Source organism: Apis mellifera, linkage group LG7 (assembly GCF_003254395.2).
Source record: "Apis mellifera strain DH4 linkage group LG7, Amel_HAv3.1, whole genome shotgun sequence".
NCBI classification, from domain to species: domain Eukaryota; kingdom Metazoa; phylum Arthropoda; class Insecta; order Hymenoptera; family Apidae; genus Apis; species Apis mellifera.
In genome coordinates, this window is record NC_037644.1 from 5,690,313 (window position 1) to 5,706,335 (window position 16,023).

General features: G+C 20.8%; 2 protein-coding genes across 7 annotated transcripts in view; one reads left to right on the plus strand and one right to left on the minus strand.

The window, feature by feature from the left end:
* Nucleotides 1–302: 302 nt before the first annotated feature.
* Nucleotides 303–4,640, plus strand: LOC414028 (sorting nexin-4). Of its 2 annotated transcripts, XM_397464.7 has the most exons (10): nt 303–480; nt 1,461–1,567; nt 1,983–2,199; nt 2,277–2,382; nt 2,462–2,571; nt 2,629–2,766; nt 2,921–3,131; nt 3,207–3,339; nt 4,375–4,489; nt 4,566–4,640. In XM_397464.7, exons 1-10 carry the CDS (start codon nt 403–405, stop codon nt 4,614–4,616), a joined length of 1,266 nt encoding a protein of 421 aa, XP_397464.4. In that variant the 5' UTR covers nt 303–402; the 3' UTR covers nt 4,617–4,640. The 2 variants fall into 2 exon arrangements, with proteins under 2 accessions (XP_397464.4, XP_006572059.1); XM_006571996.3 differs by lacking the exon at nt 1,461–1,567 and having other exon boundaries at nt 312–480.
* Nucleotides 4,641–10,025: 5,385 nt separating this feature from the next.
* LOC100577472 (insulin gene enhancer protein ISL-1) overlaps nt 10,026–16,023 on the minus strand; it is a 60,489-nt gene continuing 54,491 nt past the window's right edge. For 4 of the 5 annotated variants that reach the window (XM_006571993.3, XM_006571992.3, XM_006571991.3 and 1 more), the window contains exons 5-7: nt 12,178–12,479; nt 11,535–11,741; nt 10,026–10,543 (exon numbers count right to left, since the gene is read on the minus strand). In XM_006571993.3, the coding sequence (XP_006572056.1) occupies nt 10,307–10,543; nt 11,535–11,741; nt 12,178–12,479 (746 nt within the window). In that variant the 3' untranslated portion in view covers nt 10,026–10,306. The remainder of the gene's footprint in view (nt 10,544–11,534; nt 11,742–12,177; nt 12,480–16,023) is intronic. The other variant, XM_026441689.1, reaches the window with a different exon arrangement.

The window sequence follows — 16,023 nt, forward strand, 5'->3', positions numbered from 1 at the left end:
TCTTGTGAAAGATGATTTTTTATATAAATATTTATAACATATAAAAAATATAAAAATGTGTATTTCATCCTTTATAATTAATTATTCAATTTGAAAATTTATAATTTCTTAAAATTCCCTAGCATATCAAGAAATTTTAAAATATATTTTTTACAGAATATAACTATGTTTTAAATGTATTTTTTGTATTAAATCAATAATTAAAATCGATATGTTAATTAAATTAACATGAAATATAAAAAAATTAGTGTTAATTTATCAAATATTTCAAAGGGAATTTAACTTAGTATAATGTACAACACTCTAGAATAAAATACTGACAGTAATGGAGAAAGTGGACGTGATGTGAAAAGTTTCGAAGTTCCTTTGCCGCTTCGTAGATTTTTAGGCTGGTACAGAATCATGGAAGAATTGTTTCAGAACGGAAATTATCAGAGGGAGGCGAATGCGAATATATCTACTATGGAAACACAAAAGGAAGTAAGAATTCTTTAATTATTTCAGCATTTTAATTCATCCGTCAAATCAATACATCACTCGACGCTCATCGTACGATTATATTAAACGCATGTTCATTGAAACAGTTTTTTATATATTATAATTATTATAATTTCTGAATAATGAATTTATATTTATTTAAGTTAAAAAAGTAATGAATAATGATATTGAAAATTTATGTATCTATTTTATAAGAATCGAAATGGACGCAGTGATTCTCATGTTTTGTTATTGTTAATTTAAATTTTTCATTTTTTGTTTAATACTATTATATACCCTTATTTTTAATAAATTACCTATATATTTATTGTCATTTAATTTTTTTTACCTTCAAGAGCATTGTGCAAAAAATATTAAATCTTATACAAATTTTTTACTATTTCGATGATTTATATGTGATCAATATAAAATCAATCGTATATATAAAAAATAAATAAAACTCTGTTTTTTTTTAAAAAAAATTAGGTACATCATTAAAATAAAAAAATATGAATTTTTCTATTATATTTAAATTTTTTTTAATTTATTAGCAAAATAAGTCATGATTTTACAATTGAGCATCACTGTATTAAGTGTTGTTAGTAATATAATATTATATATGCATTTATAAAGAATATCTAAATCTATAATATTTTAAAAGTGATCGAATTTCAATATTATTATTGAAAATCATTTCAGTAAATTATTAAGTAATTTCCTCTTAGTAATATAAATTAAAAATATTTTAATTTTCAAATTCAATAAATACAAAATCATTGTTATATATTGAATATAATTTAATATTAATATATAATCTTAAAAATAATAACAATATTACAAATAATATTAATATTAATTTTTTAATAATTATTTGTTTATTTATTATAATAAATATGTAAAATTATTAATTTCAAATATTAAATGTAATACTTTTTATATTTTAATATTTAAATGTACTTTTTATTATTAATATCACATATTAGGATTCATTGCTTGATCACATGGAAATCTCAATAGTTGAAACTGAAAAGCGAGCAAATGGAGCATTGAATTTAAGAGAGTTTTATACAGTCTACCTCATTGAGACTAAGTAAGTGAATATATTCTTTTTGAATAATAAAAAGAAAAAATAAAAAATGTTATAAAGCAATTTTATTCAGAAAATTATTTTAATATTTGTTTATAAAATGAAGTTAATTTTATTTTTTCATAGATAAGTGAAAATATGCAATAAATTTAATTATATTGTTTATAAAATAAATATATATATATTGTTTATAAAATGTTTATTATTTTTAATTAACTTTAATTAAAAATAATAAAATAATAATTATTTTATAATAATTTTAATTTTTGCTAAATGGAAAATCATAAAAGTGGATTCTTCATTTTTTTCTTTTATTTTTTATATGATGAAAATAAAAATATTTTAAAATGAATTTAATTTTCATTTTTTATAAAAATTATTTTAACATGAATATATTAACATATGTCATTACATATAGAGTTACAGATCCAGATTTTAAAGGTGCACTTACCAAAGTAAGTTCTCTCTGGCGTCGATATACAGAATTTGAACTGCTCCGAACTTATTTAGAAATTTCTTATCCATATATTGTACTGCCTCCATTACCAGAAAAAAAAGTTTTGTATGCATGGCAAAAGGTTACCACTGATACATTTGATCCAGATTTTGTTGATAGGCGAAGAATTGGTCTTGAGGTATGTCATTTGATATATATATTTATTTATTTATTTTAAAATATAAATTTAACAATTATGATAAATTTGTTTCTAAGAATTTTCTATTAAGAGTAGCGACACATCCTATATTGTCAGGTGATGAACATTTTATGGGATTTTTACAACAAAAGGATGGATGGAGGGAAAGTATTAAAGAGACTGGTAAATTATATATTCTTTCATAAAAATATCACTTAAACTGTTTATATATATTTTTATAATTATTATTGTTTTATAATAGGTTATTTACAATTAGTAGAATCAAAATTAAAAGCATTGAGTGTAGCAGTACGATTAAGGAAACCAGATAAAAGATTTGAAGCAATAAAAAATTATGGAATTGAACTTCAGGTATGTATATTATTGGCAAATAATTAAAATCTTCATATTATTTCTTCATTATTTTAGAATAATTTATGTAATCTTCTTCGAGTACGTGCACGTCTTGTAGAAAAACAACATAGTTTGTATAAATTACATGCAAATTATGGTCGTGTATTTAGTGAATGGAGTGCCATAGAAAGGGAAATGGGTGATGGACTGCAGGTATTTCAAACTTAATGTATATATTTTTTAATATTTTTTGTTAACAAGATTAAAATGATCAATTTTGTAAAAAAATTAAATAATATAACATAATTAAGATATATTATAAGCATATATATTGCAAAGCCCACTGCATTACAGCCTATTTTCTTAGAAATCGGGTCACTATTTGGATTCATTAGCAGCAACAATAGATACAACTCTTGAAGAAGAAGAATTAATAGCAGATCAATTAAAAGAATGGTTGTTTGGTGCTTCTGCATTACAAGCTGTTATCAAACGAAGAGAAGCTTTACAATTAGCCAAAGATGAAACTCATGATGCTCTAACTACAGCATTTGAGCAAAAAGAAAAAGTTATACAAGGTTTTAAATTATAAAAAGTATTACTAATATTAAATATAAATATACTTGTTAATGTAATATATTTTATTATTATAGGTAAATCAGGTTTAATGTCAAGATTATTTGTATCTGTTGATACAGAAGAAGTTCGTGAATTAAAAATGTTACAATTAGAACAAAGGATTGCACAACATGAAGAAGCTGTTAAACGAGCAGATGAAGATTTAAAGTAATGTATTTTGATTAAATATTATACATAACGGATAAATTAATTGAATAGAAAACTAAAACAGAAATTTACATTAATGTTTTTCTTAAATAAAAAATATGAATGAAAAAATATTATATGATATGAATTTAGATGATCATTAAAATATTTCCTAATTAATTATAATGCATACATACATTTCTTATATGTATGTAAATATAAAAAATTATGAAATTATGAAAAATATAAAAGTAAAGCATTGCATTCTAGTTAGTTTTTATAATATTTTGATTCTTTATCTCAAGCTAAAATATAAATATGAAATTTTTTTTTTAATGTATTTATCTTATTTAAGATAAATTTTAGAGGATATAAGGTATATGCAGAAAAATTTCCTTTTTTTTTTTTAAATCATTAGATTAAATAGTAATATTTGATTGAACATTAGGACATGAAGATTGTAATAGATAAATATAACAAAAAGAAAATAATTTATATATTTATGATTATTGTTTATAAAAAAAAATTTATCTATTTCTGATTTTTTAATATTTTCTATTATATTTTCTATTATATTTATAATTATATGTGTTACTCTGTTATTTATATTTATTTTATATAGATTAATAGTTTCTAATTTAAAAAAAAATTGGAATTTTAAACAATTTTAAATAAATATTCACTTTATTCTATAACTATAATAAAAATAAAATTTTATTATTTTAGAAATTTTTTTTGTCTAATTAAATTTTTTTAATGCTAAATTTTAATTTCTGATATTTAAAGGTTCATTTAAAACTTACAAAATAAATTAAAATATTACTTTGATTATTAATTTTTGCTTATTTTTTTTCTAAATTGTATCATGTGATTAAATTTGTTAAAGAAATTGTATCATTATTAAAATATTGATATTATTAATATTTTATATATTTTATATTATATAATATTATATATATCATATATTATTAATATTATTGAATTTATATAAAATAATTTGATAAAATATTTTTATAAAAATATAATATGTTTATAATTTATATATAATATTTTTAGATCTTTCTCTATTAAAGCAATGATGGATATAGAGAGATTTCAACATCAGAAAGTCGTAGATTTGAAAGAAATTCTAGCAGCTTACTGTATTTTACAATTTAAGCTTGCTAGAAAGGTAAAATTTTATCTTTTTAGTATTTAATATTCGTTGTACTTTCATACATAATTGATATTGTTGTAAATAATTACAGGGATTGCAAGCTTGGCAGCATATCAAGAGTTGTCTGGAAAGTATGCCATAAAAATTTTTTCTTATTAAAAATTGACAGAACAATAATTGTTCCACATCTTTCATGCGATATACATTCCTATAATTATAAACTCATATTACGCTTATTCTTACGTCAATGTACAAGATTGTTTTTATTATTTAATGTTAGATTAGATAATATTAAATAATATATAAGTATATATATATACATATATATACATACATATACATATTCATGTTGAATATAGTTATATGAAACATTATTTAATATTTATATATATTTAGTATGTTCTTGTTGTAAGATTCAATTAATCAATTCAGAGAATGTTCTGACAGTATTTAAAGTCAGAAAACAAAAGTGGTTTATATATAATATAAATCACTAAAAAAAATTTTTCTAGAATATTAATTATTAAAGTTAGAAATATTATTGCTGTAATCTTTTATTTATTGTTTTTTATCTGCTCAATAAGCTTCAATTTCTTCATCATCGATTAAATTCTTTAATTGTATCTTACTTTTCAATGCAATTGTTGCATTTATTTTTTATAATGCTAGAAATCTTAGTATTATTAATAATTGATGAAATTTAAGATTTAATTATTTAATTATTTCCTAATTTTTTTACATATATATACATATATATATATACATACATGTACACACACACACATACACACTATATATATATATATATATATATGTATGTATGTATGTATGTATATATATATGAATAGGTATGATTTTCTATGTATATACCTGGTTAAATATATAACTTGGTATAAACTTAAAAAATGTACATATGTTAGTTTCTTTCTTTTATTTTTTATTAGAATTTTTATTTTATTAGAATACTTTTTAAATTATATATTTTACAATATATTGTATGTAAAGTCAGTGTTTATTATATCAATCTTACAATTTTTCTATAGTAATGATAATTTTTTGAATTCTTTACTTTATTTGATTTGAACATAAAATAGAGGTATATTTTTTTTTTATAAATCTTTAATTGATTTCTTCAATTTTGTTTTGATATAGATATTATTTTTAAACATGTTATACATATAAGATATTAACATATGTATTAAATATATTTGTTTATTAATATTCTTTATAATTAATAATATAATTTAATTATATTATATTATATTTTTTTCAATAAATATATAATATTTATATTATAAGTAATTAATATTATTTGTAATAAATAATTAACTTGAAAAAATTTATTGAATATTTTTAAATTTAATTGTAATAAAAAAAATTCAAAATTATTTAAATAAAATATAGAACATATTCTATGTTTCATTTAATTATTACAAAAAATTCTAATGAAAATATTTATTGATTTTATTGATTATATAACTTGAACGTGTTGCATATTATAAAATTGAATATTATAAAATTCTTCTGAAATTCTTTTATTATATCTTTTATTATATCAAAAATAATTAAAAATTCGACTATAAAATTAATTATTGATATTGAAATGAAACTTAATAGTTATTAATATTATTTTAATATTTATAAATTAATTTTTTTAATACATATTAAAAAATTAGCATATTATTTTCTTAATTAGTTTACCAATTTTTATGAAATTCTAAAATCAGAAATAAAATAAAAGAAAGAAATCAATTGCAATTCAATTACATTAAAAAATTCTGAATCATATGTATCAATATAAATCTATCTATATATATTCTAGTATATATCTAATATATATTCAGTATCATAAATACATATTCTAGATTTATAAAGCTTAATAGAGATTTCTGAAAATAAATATGATTTAAAAACAACTTTTTCTTTTGTAAAAATTTTCACCTTTATTAATGAGTTATTAATAAAAAACAATAACTAATCATAAAGCATGTAAATCTATTGCGCAAGAATATGTTTTGTTGACTTCGATATGTTTACTTTATTATTAATTCCAATTTTATATAACATATACTATAGCATAGCTTAAAAACAATTCGATAATGTTACATAAAGAATCATTTTATTTTGATATGTTAAGGGTCAATATGTTGATATGTTAATGATTATTATTATTATGAATATGTAATATTCATTATTCAATTAAAATCAATTATGATAAAGCAGACAAGAAAATTAAGAAAAAAATGAGAAAAAATATTGAAAATATTTAAGTAACAGGGTTTTGTTATAAATTAATAAACAATAGTTTAATTGGATAGTTTATTATGTGCGCGCCGGTATAGAAATATTATACAAATTCGAAGATGATTCGAATAGATTATGAAAACGTTAGATCTACGGTATTTTCCCTTTTGAAATATACATTACAAAAGGAACAGTGGTAGAATGATTGTATACAAACATTTAAACAAATCATCACTAAAACGAACCACTAATTAGCGACAATGAGGGTAGAAGCAGGAAGAAGGAAAGGATTAGTAAAGATATTTACAATTCAATGCGTTTCTGTATTCGCATGAAATTTCGCACACTTTGGTATTAATTGAATGTACATACCTGCGTTTACAATATGATTTGTTCCAACATAATTCGGAAGATAATGTGCTATCATCAATATTATTTTTTATGTTTTTTTATATTCTTTATATGTGACTCGGCTATTCGTGTATTCGACATTATGAATTAGCTGCGTCTGACGGTACATTGGTGATTCGAAGTTTATACTGGACACAATTATATTTACAATATGAAATGGTCGTTCACTTTCTTGTTCACAACGATGCAGTCAAGAACAGAGTTGGATATTTTTTTTATTCTTTATCATATACGTAATAGAACAAGTAATTTATATTTTTAACATGATAGGTATTAAGATTAATTTTAAATTCTATTATTGGAGATCTGATATAATTGAAAATAATTAATTAAAATAATTGATAAATAATATAATAATAATTAATGAATTATCAAGTTTAAGATAAATAAATCACATTATCTTTAAGACAATAAAAAAATTAAGGTTTAATCATCTTATTATATTTACATAGAAAAGAATTCTTCCAGATAGTAATCTTTCATTAAGATGCATTTTCATACATATTCATACGAAAAATAATTTTGAAAATAATAAATCAAATTTTATAAATTTTATTTAGGTAACTAAAAAATTTGCATTCAATTAATTCAGATTATGTCTCATATATCAATTATTTTTTGCATTTAAAACATGCAAAATAAATTTCTTAGATTTATTTTATAGTTTTTTTTTTCACAATTTGTGATAATTTCAAATTTTTATAATAATGTTAATAAATATAATTAGAATTACTAGAATTATTGAAATATATATATAATACAGTTTTAAAATAAAAATTTATAATTAAAAACAATATTTTTCAAATAAAAATATTTCATACCTTTTAGTTGTTTTAATTCGAAGGGAATAAAAATTGCATTGTAAAAGAAAAAAATCAAAATAAACATTTTATTTATTATAATAAATATTCATTTTTTTATTTAAGTTTTTATTCTTTATTTATGCAGATTTATAAATGTGTTCAACTCTGTCGATGACTCTTATCGTTCTTTCTTTCTCTTTGTCTTTTTCTGATAAAAACATTCTTCGGTCATTCGAACTGGCTGCAATAAAATCTAGAAAAAGAATCATCAAAACTTCACAAGTACAAAAATTGAATTATTATTTTCTAATGCAATTACTTCATTTCGCTGTAAAACAGAATTTCAGATACAATATTGATGAATTATGATCACATTAAATTAATTCGTCCAATGTCGAAACATTAATATCTTTCGATGTTAACGTAACACCTTGACCTAAGAAAATTTTTTTATATTTATTGCACCCCTTCACCCATAAACAATACACTGAAATTGCATAAATAATGAAAAAATGAATTAATTGTCTTTCTAATTTATTAATAATTAAATAATTAATTTTTATACATTTAATGATAAGTTACTTAATTCTCATATTCATATTGAAATTATTTATAATCACAATTTTATCAATTTACAATTCCAGTGCATAAGGGTGATTTAGAAACATTAATACAGTAGTAAATTAATTTGATATATTTATAATGAACTTACAACCTTAATTTATAATTTGTTTTTAATTTGTCACGATTATTCGATTACTCAATTTGGTAGAGGATCGATTTATAGGGGTGTATTTCATTTGAAAATATTAGCGCATTGTTTTATATAATTTTTTCGCTTTTTTTTAAATATCATTATCGTTTGCAATAAACGAGCAATTATTAAATCGACAAATTCAATTATCGATATTGTTCATGAATCAATATACATATTCTACCTGAGATTTCTCGTGAACGGATCTACATTCATTATCGAATTTCTCTCATTCACGATAAAAATGTATAATTGTGAAACATCGAGCACAAAAATTATAATCTATAAAATAACGTGTTAAATAATTATTTATTTTATTCATTTGTTCTAAAATAATCGAAATTTTTTAGATATTTCCTTTTCTTCCGATCATTTAATAATTTTCAATTTTTTTTTATTAATTCAATGAATTTCAATCATTTTCAAACTTTTTGTTATTTAGAGTTTATATTTTTGCAAATTATATCATACTTATAATTTATTTATTTTTATCGAAAACGTTAATGTCTTAACCCTTTTGCGCAGGAATTTTGATTTGTCTGTTTAATTAATTGAAAATAAATTAAATTAAATTATTATATTCTCATCTTAGAATTATAAATATTAGAATATTTATATAATTTCAAAATTCTATTTATATATATATCGATAAATTTTCATCAATATTCATATTTATTTTAGTTAGATATTATTATGAAAATATAAAAAATTTTATTTTTGATACAAATTCAAATGTTATGATTAATAATATAATTCATTTAATGGATCAATAATTTTCATATTTAATTTATCGAAAAATTTATTATTCTATGTCTAAAATGTTTAAGATATCGCATAATAATTCATACTTTAAAAAGAAAAATTTCCTCTCAAAATATTCTGTTCATTCATGGTAAGTCAAACAAAGAATTTTTTATGAAAAAGTAAATTGAAAAGGAAAAATAAAATTTAAAAATTTTTTTTAGCAAATTAAATATTTTAAATTATTTTAATACAAATGAAATTAGTTAATTTCAACTAGATACAAATAAATTATAGATAGGAAATTATTTTTTATATGTAAATAATACAGCAAATAACATAAAATAATTTTTTTTCATTTAAAAATTAATTTTCAAGAAAATTCATCATACAACTTCTTGATTATAGATCTTCAATTTCGGTTTTTCAGAAACAAAAATTTAAGCGATAAAATTTTATTCTATATTTTTTTTTATTTTCATATAATTTTCTATCTGTAAATTATTTATATTTAAAATTTAATTTCACTTGTACTCGAAAAATTTTAAATTAATTTTAAAATTTAACTTATAAAAACAAAAACGAAAATTTAAATGAAAAAATATTATTCTTTCTTTTGATTTATTTATTTATTTTGTGCTATCTAATTGTATAATCATCATGTATAAAATATTTTATTTGTATTTTTTTTCAATGACTAAATTAAGCGCGAAGGGTTAAGATTTCTTTGAAATAACTTTTCAACCAAATTTTATGTTTCGTTTCCAGCCATTTACAATCACTCTATTTGTTCTCGCAGACTACAATTCTCTTTAAGCACTTATTGAAAATGGACCATGAAGAAAGCGGACACTTTCGTTCTGGCCACACTGCACAACACTATGGACTTCCTGTATCATGATGAAGAGAGTCACTGTCACTTTCGAGGTAAGTTACATAGCTATCTGTGCTGTCGGGGTGTTGACCCATGTCTGGACCACCACCACTGGGATGATGTGGACCAGGGGGTGGTAGAGAACCACCACCTCCACCACCTCCACCGTCGTTCATTGGTCCACCGAGCATTCCCGGTGGAGGTAATTGTGGTGGTCCACTGTGAAGATCATAACCGTGCATCTGAAATTAAACATTAATATCATTTTTATAAATTATATATTTTTATAAATTATATATAAAAGAAATGATAAGAAAATGAGATGAAATGGAAATATCAGACATCAAAATTTTGATTTGTATATAGTAGTGAGATTTTTAAAGTTAAGTTAATTAAATTTAAGTTAATTTAAATTCAACTAAAATGAAAATTATGATTTTACAACAGCTATTACTATTCATTAATATTGTTTAACTTAAAGAATTTCTAGAAGAACTTTTTATTTGATTTGCTTAAAATCATATACATAATTAAAAATTATTAATAATTATAAAAAACAATAAATAACAATTATATAAAATTTTACAATGCTGTTTTACTTATCAGCTATTAAGAAAAAAAATGAAATATTAATTTTTAACAATAATATTGATATTATTTTATTGCAATTATTTTAATCAAATAGAAGTTTCTTATTTTTATTTTATCTAAAAAATATTATATTATAATCATAATTTTAGAAGATTAATATATATTATATTGTGTCTTGATTGTAATTTAATGACAAAAAGATAGCGAATATTAAAAAAAAAAAAACTTTAGAAAAATTAGTAAAGAAATGAGAGTTTTAATTAATCTAAGGAATGTGCATATACTATTATAAAGCAAAAATGAAGCGCAAAAAGTTCAAACAATGAGAAAAATAAAGAAACCCGTATTTTTTAGAAATAGAAAGAAAGAAATTTTTATCTTATCTAAAAAATAATTTCATTTTACCAATTAAATTTATGTTTCATATTCAAATTTTTTTATAAGATTTTTCTTACTTATATATATATGCTTAAGATCTAAGATATTGTATAAAATATATCTAATGATAATAATATTAAAAATTTTTAATAGTAATATTAAAATATTTTTTTTCTCTATTTGTGAAGTATTCAAATATATCAAATATCCTATCCATTATTCTAGTATTATATATATTGAAAATATAAAATTTTGATTAATTACCTGTGATACCAAATGATGGAAAGAAGGAGTGTTAGGATCTAGCCTATCTAAATCAGTGTGCAGAGCGAAATCTGAAAGAGCTTTCCACGGTGGTTGATAAGCTTGCACTTCCAATGGCGTCATTCCTATAGAACTCTCGTGTCTTACAGGACTACTGGCCACCATAGGAATGCCATGCATTCCACCAAACCCTAATTTACGGCCATCCTGCAACATAAAGTACCTTCGTTCATTAAATTGTATCGTTCAAATAACAATTTTATGAAAATAATATAATGTAAATGATAATTTTCTTTTAGTTTTATATCAGAGATCAATTCAAAATATAATAATTTCAATAATTTGCTATCCTATAATAAATCTTAAATATATTATATGTACATAATTAGAAATAATATATTTAGTTAGATACTTCTACATAATGATATGAATATGATTTGAATACAAATGCATAAATATTTACATGTAATATAATTACATTTCTGTTTCAACAAAAGTTCGCATTAATTTTATCAAAAATATTTAATTATTGCAATGATAAAAAGTCTATAAATATGATTGAATTTGATAGTTGTAATGCTAAAAAAGATAAAAATAAATGAAACAAATAATAAAAGTAAAATAGCAAAATTCGAATAATCACCTTTTCTTGCATTTGTTGTTTCATGGCGATCGTTTTCTTTTTATCTTTGCACCGTTTGTTCTGGAACCATACCCTGATTACTCGTGGACTTAAGCCTGTCATCTCGACTAATTGTTCTTTCATCAACGCATCCGGTCGTGGATTCGCGGCATAGCAAGTCCTCAAAGTATGAAGTTGTTTCTCATTTAGAACGGTGCGAACTCTGGTTGGTTTCCCGTCTGAACCGCCGCCGCTTTTATGGCTGCCCGAACCTCGAGTACCACCCATACCAGCTTTATGAGATCCACTCTCAGATCCGGAGTCTGCAAACAAAGCAACATCACGATTATTCATGTCAATCTTTTGACCGTCCATTCTTTTAAAACTTTTAATTTCGATCCATTTTTTTCTTTTCGCCTTCTTTGATAACGTAAATGTTAGTTAGATACTTCATTGCTTGAATACATAATTTTTCATAGAAGTATTATTAATGGGTTAATGAGAAGTAAGAAATATAATAAGTCACTAAATAAATATTTAAAAATATAACAGCCTATTATACAGAATCAGCCTATACAGAAATCTTGAATTAAATCTTATGAAAAAAATACTTATATATAAAAGCAATTAATATTATTAACATAATTAATATTAAATTTTAACTTAAAACAATTTACAAAAGTAATCATTTATTTGTATTTAAAAAAAGATAATACATACATATATATATATATATACAAAAATTAAATTTCCAATTACAGAAAGAATTAAAATGATTAAAATGATTAAAATAAAAATGCAATAAAGTCTTGATTATTAGAACTTTTATTAATAAAATAATTAGTTACTGAAATATTAACAGATAATTTAATTATTAAAAATTTAATTTCAATTGATGAAAGCTATTATTTCATTTCAAAAAGAAAAAAAGAATCTCATTTAAAGAAAAGAGAAATAAAACTGAATTAATTAATGATTATTGAATTTGCAAATGATTTGTAAAAAATAAAACAGAAAAAACAGAAGGAATTAGAGAAAAATTGCAATGAAAATTTTAATAAAAGAAATTACTAATAAATATTTAGATATAACAGTATTTAAATGATTTTTTATAAAATTGTATAAGATTACGAGAATAGAATAAATAATGAATAAAATTATTAAAAGCTTTAATATTTATAATTAATATTTATAATTATCTATAATATATTTTATAAGAAATAATCTTAATGAAAAAAACAGGTAATTATTTGATTATTTTGTCTATGTTTTATTATCGATAATTGAGATTCTATTGCAAAATAATATTCTAAAATAATAAGAAAATATTTTTATATTTAAATTTATATTTTTACATTTCAATTAACTAATTAAAATAATTACATAATGATTAATATAATTCAAAAGATACATAAAAGTTCATAAAAAAATATCAGTTGATTCAGTTTTATTAAATTATTAGCAACTTAAATTTATATTAGATGAAACAAAGCGAAATGTAACAAAAATAAGGTGGTTTATTTTTTTATTTCATTTAAAAACTTAATAAAAACTTAATAACTTAAAAACTTAATTATAACTTCGATTATAGCAACTAAACAAATGTAAATGTTTCGAATAAAAATAGAACAACAGCTTTTTTTAAATTATTAAATTATTAATATTTTAATCTAAATAATATAAACAAACGATTAAATTGATGTATTTTTTATCTATATTGAAGAAAATTTATAAATATTTAATTATTTTTTGCTAGTTTTAAGATTTTTCAAGAACTATTAATATCTGATGAATTAATATTCTCTATATAATTTTCTTTTGTTTATTTTTATATCACTAATTATAGATTTTTGAAATTCTTGTGCTAAATTTATTGCCCATTCGTTATTTTCCAGTTTTTTAATAATATCTTAATAATATATTTTGTTTCAACACTACCTGTTTCCGACATTATTAATATATGTAGATTTGTGAACACTTTAAACACAAATACTGAAATATTGTGAAAAAATTTGATTTTGATAAATAACTTCGATAATTACAATAGAAGAAAATACATTTAAATGTATGTAATATATATTTATATTAAATGTAAATATAGCATGGATTATATATGGATAGTATGAAATATACTGTTCGAATAATAGAACATTTCGATAATACAACATTTGGATAAATTTGTAAAAATACAAATTCGGATAATCAAAGTTCTACTATATTATTATTTTCGAATAAATTTTGGTTTCTAGAATCAATTTTTCAAAAATTATCTTATAAATATATAAATATTCTATATATACATATAAATATACATATTTATAAATATAATATATTATATATACAATATTGTTTATCATGTATTATATTTACATTTCAAAAAAATTAACTCAAATCGGCGAAAATTTTGTACTGTTTCTTAAATTACGTTAAAAATCATAAATTGAAAATCAGAAGGAAGAATTGAAGAAGTTAAAAAAAACGAATGATTCCGTTGTTTTGCTTTCAACGATTATTGCCAATCTGATTGGCTTTGGAAAAAAGCCAACTTCTCGGGGAAGAGTAGTGGAATTAAATGAGTAGAATGCAGAGTAGAATGTCCTGCTGTGACTATCTAACCGGTCTTGCAAAACGTTCTTCGCCAACTAATGGGAGATCCGGATAGTGGTACGACATGGCGGATGGAGAACGTGAAGACGAATGCCTGCTAACCATTCGAGAGGCCAGAGACAATATTGTCGATGGGCAAACTTGGAAGGCGATTCCGTGATCGGTACCAGGTTCAGTAAGGAATATCGTGAAGGTCTTTGGAAACGTTTCAACGAGATCGAGCATGATTGAGAAAAGTTTCGAGTATTGACGCTGTTCGGACGACGGAAGTTTGCATAAAATTATATTTGAATACACTTGGGTAAGATTACTATGGTTTAGAATAATTGCTATAGAATTTAAATATATTTAGAAGATTGGAAAGATATTGAAATATTGATTTGAACAATTCCTTGATTTTTTATCTTAATTAAAAGAAATTAAAAAAGAATTAATAAGAATATTTTATTATTAGAATAATTTTAATGTTCTTTATATATTTTCTAATTTTAATGTATTGAAAATGCAGCATATTTAGAATACTGTACGTAATTTGGAATACAGAAATATCTAAACAACTATTAATATTTTCTAATTTTTAACATTGTAGATAATAAAAACGAATGACCTATTAATTAACAATATTTGCACAAAATTTGTAATTTTAATATTTTTAATTTAATCTGCAAAAAAATAAAATGTTAATTTGGAAAACTTTTTCAGCAAATATTTAATCATTGAAGTCAAAATATTATCAAAACTTTGGAATATATTATTTAATTTATTCATTTACATTTTAATTTTAATTTTATATTTAATGTGAATTTTACAAATATTCTAAGAATGTAATGCAATACAAGATTGTGAGTTTTAATTTCATTACTAATTTGGAATACTGATAAAAGTAATTTGAAATATTTTATATTCCAAAGTCAACAAAAGTTATTCAGATAAATAGAATAAAGATAAATGATGAGAAGACGTAGATTAACTAACTTATAAACAAAAAGATTGATAGTAGACTTGTATTTAATAAAAATTTTGAAAAACAATTAATTGATTATATTAATATAGAAAATATATTTTATAAAAATTAAGATTAATCAATATCTATTTAATGTTATAATTTCATAATATAATATTGTGTTTTATATTTGATTACATCGCAAGAGAAAATAATTTTCAACAATTTTAAACATTTGTTTTTCATCACTATTCCAAATTATTTACAATTTAGTAAAATCCTTATTTTGTTATTTTTTAATTAAATCAAAGTTTCAG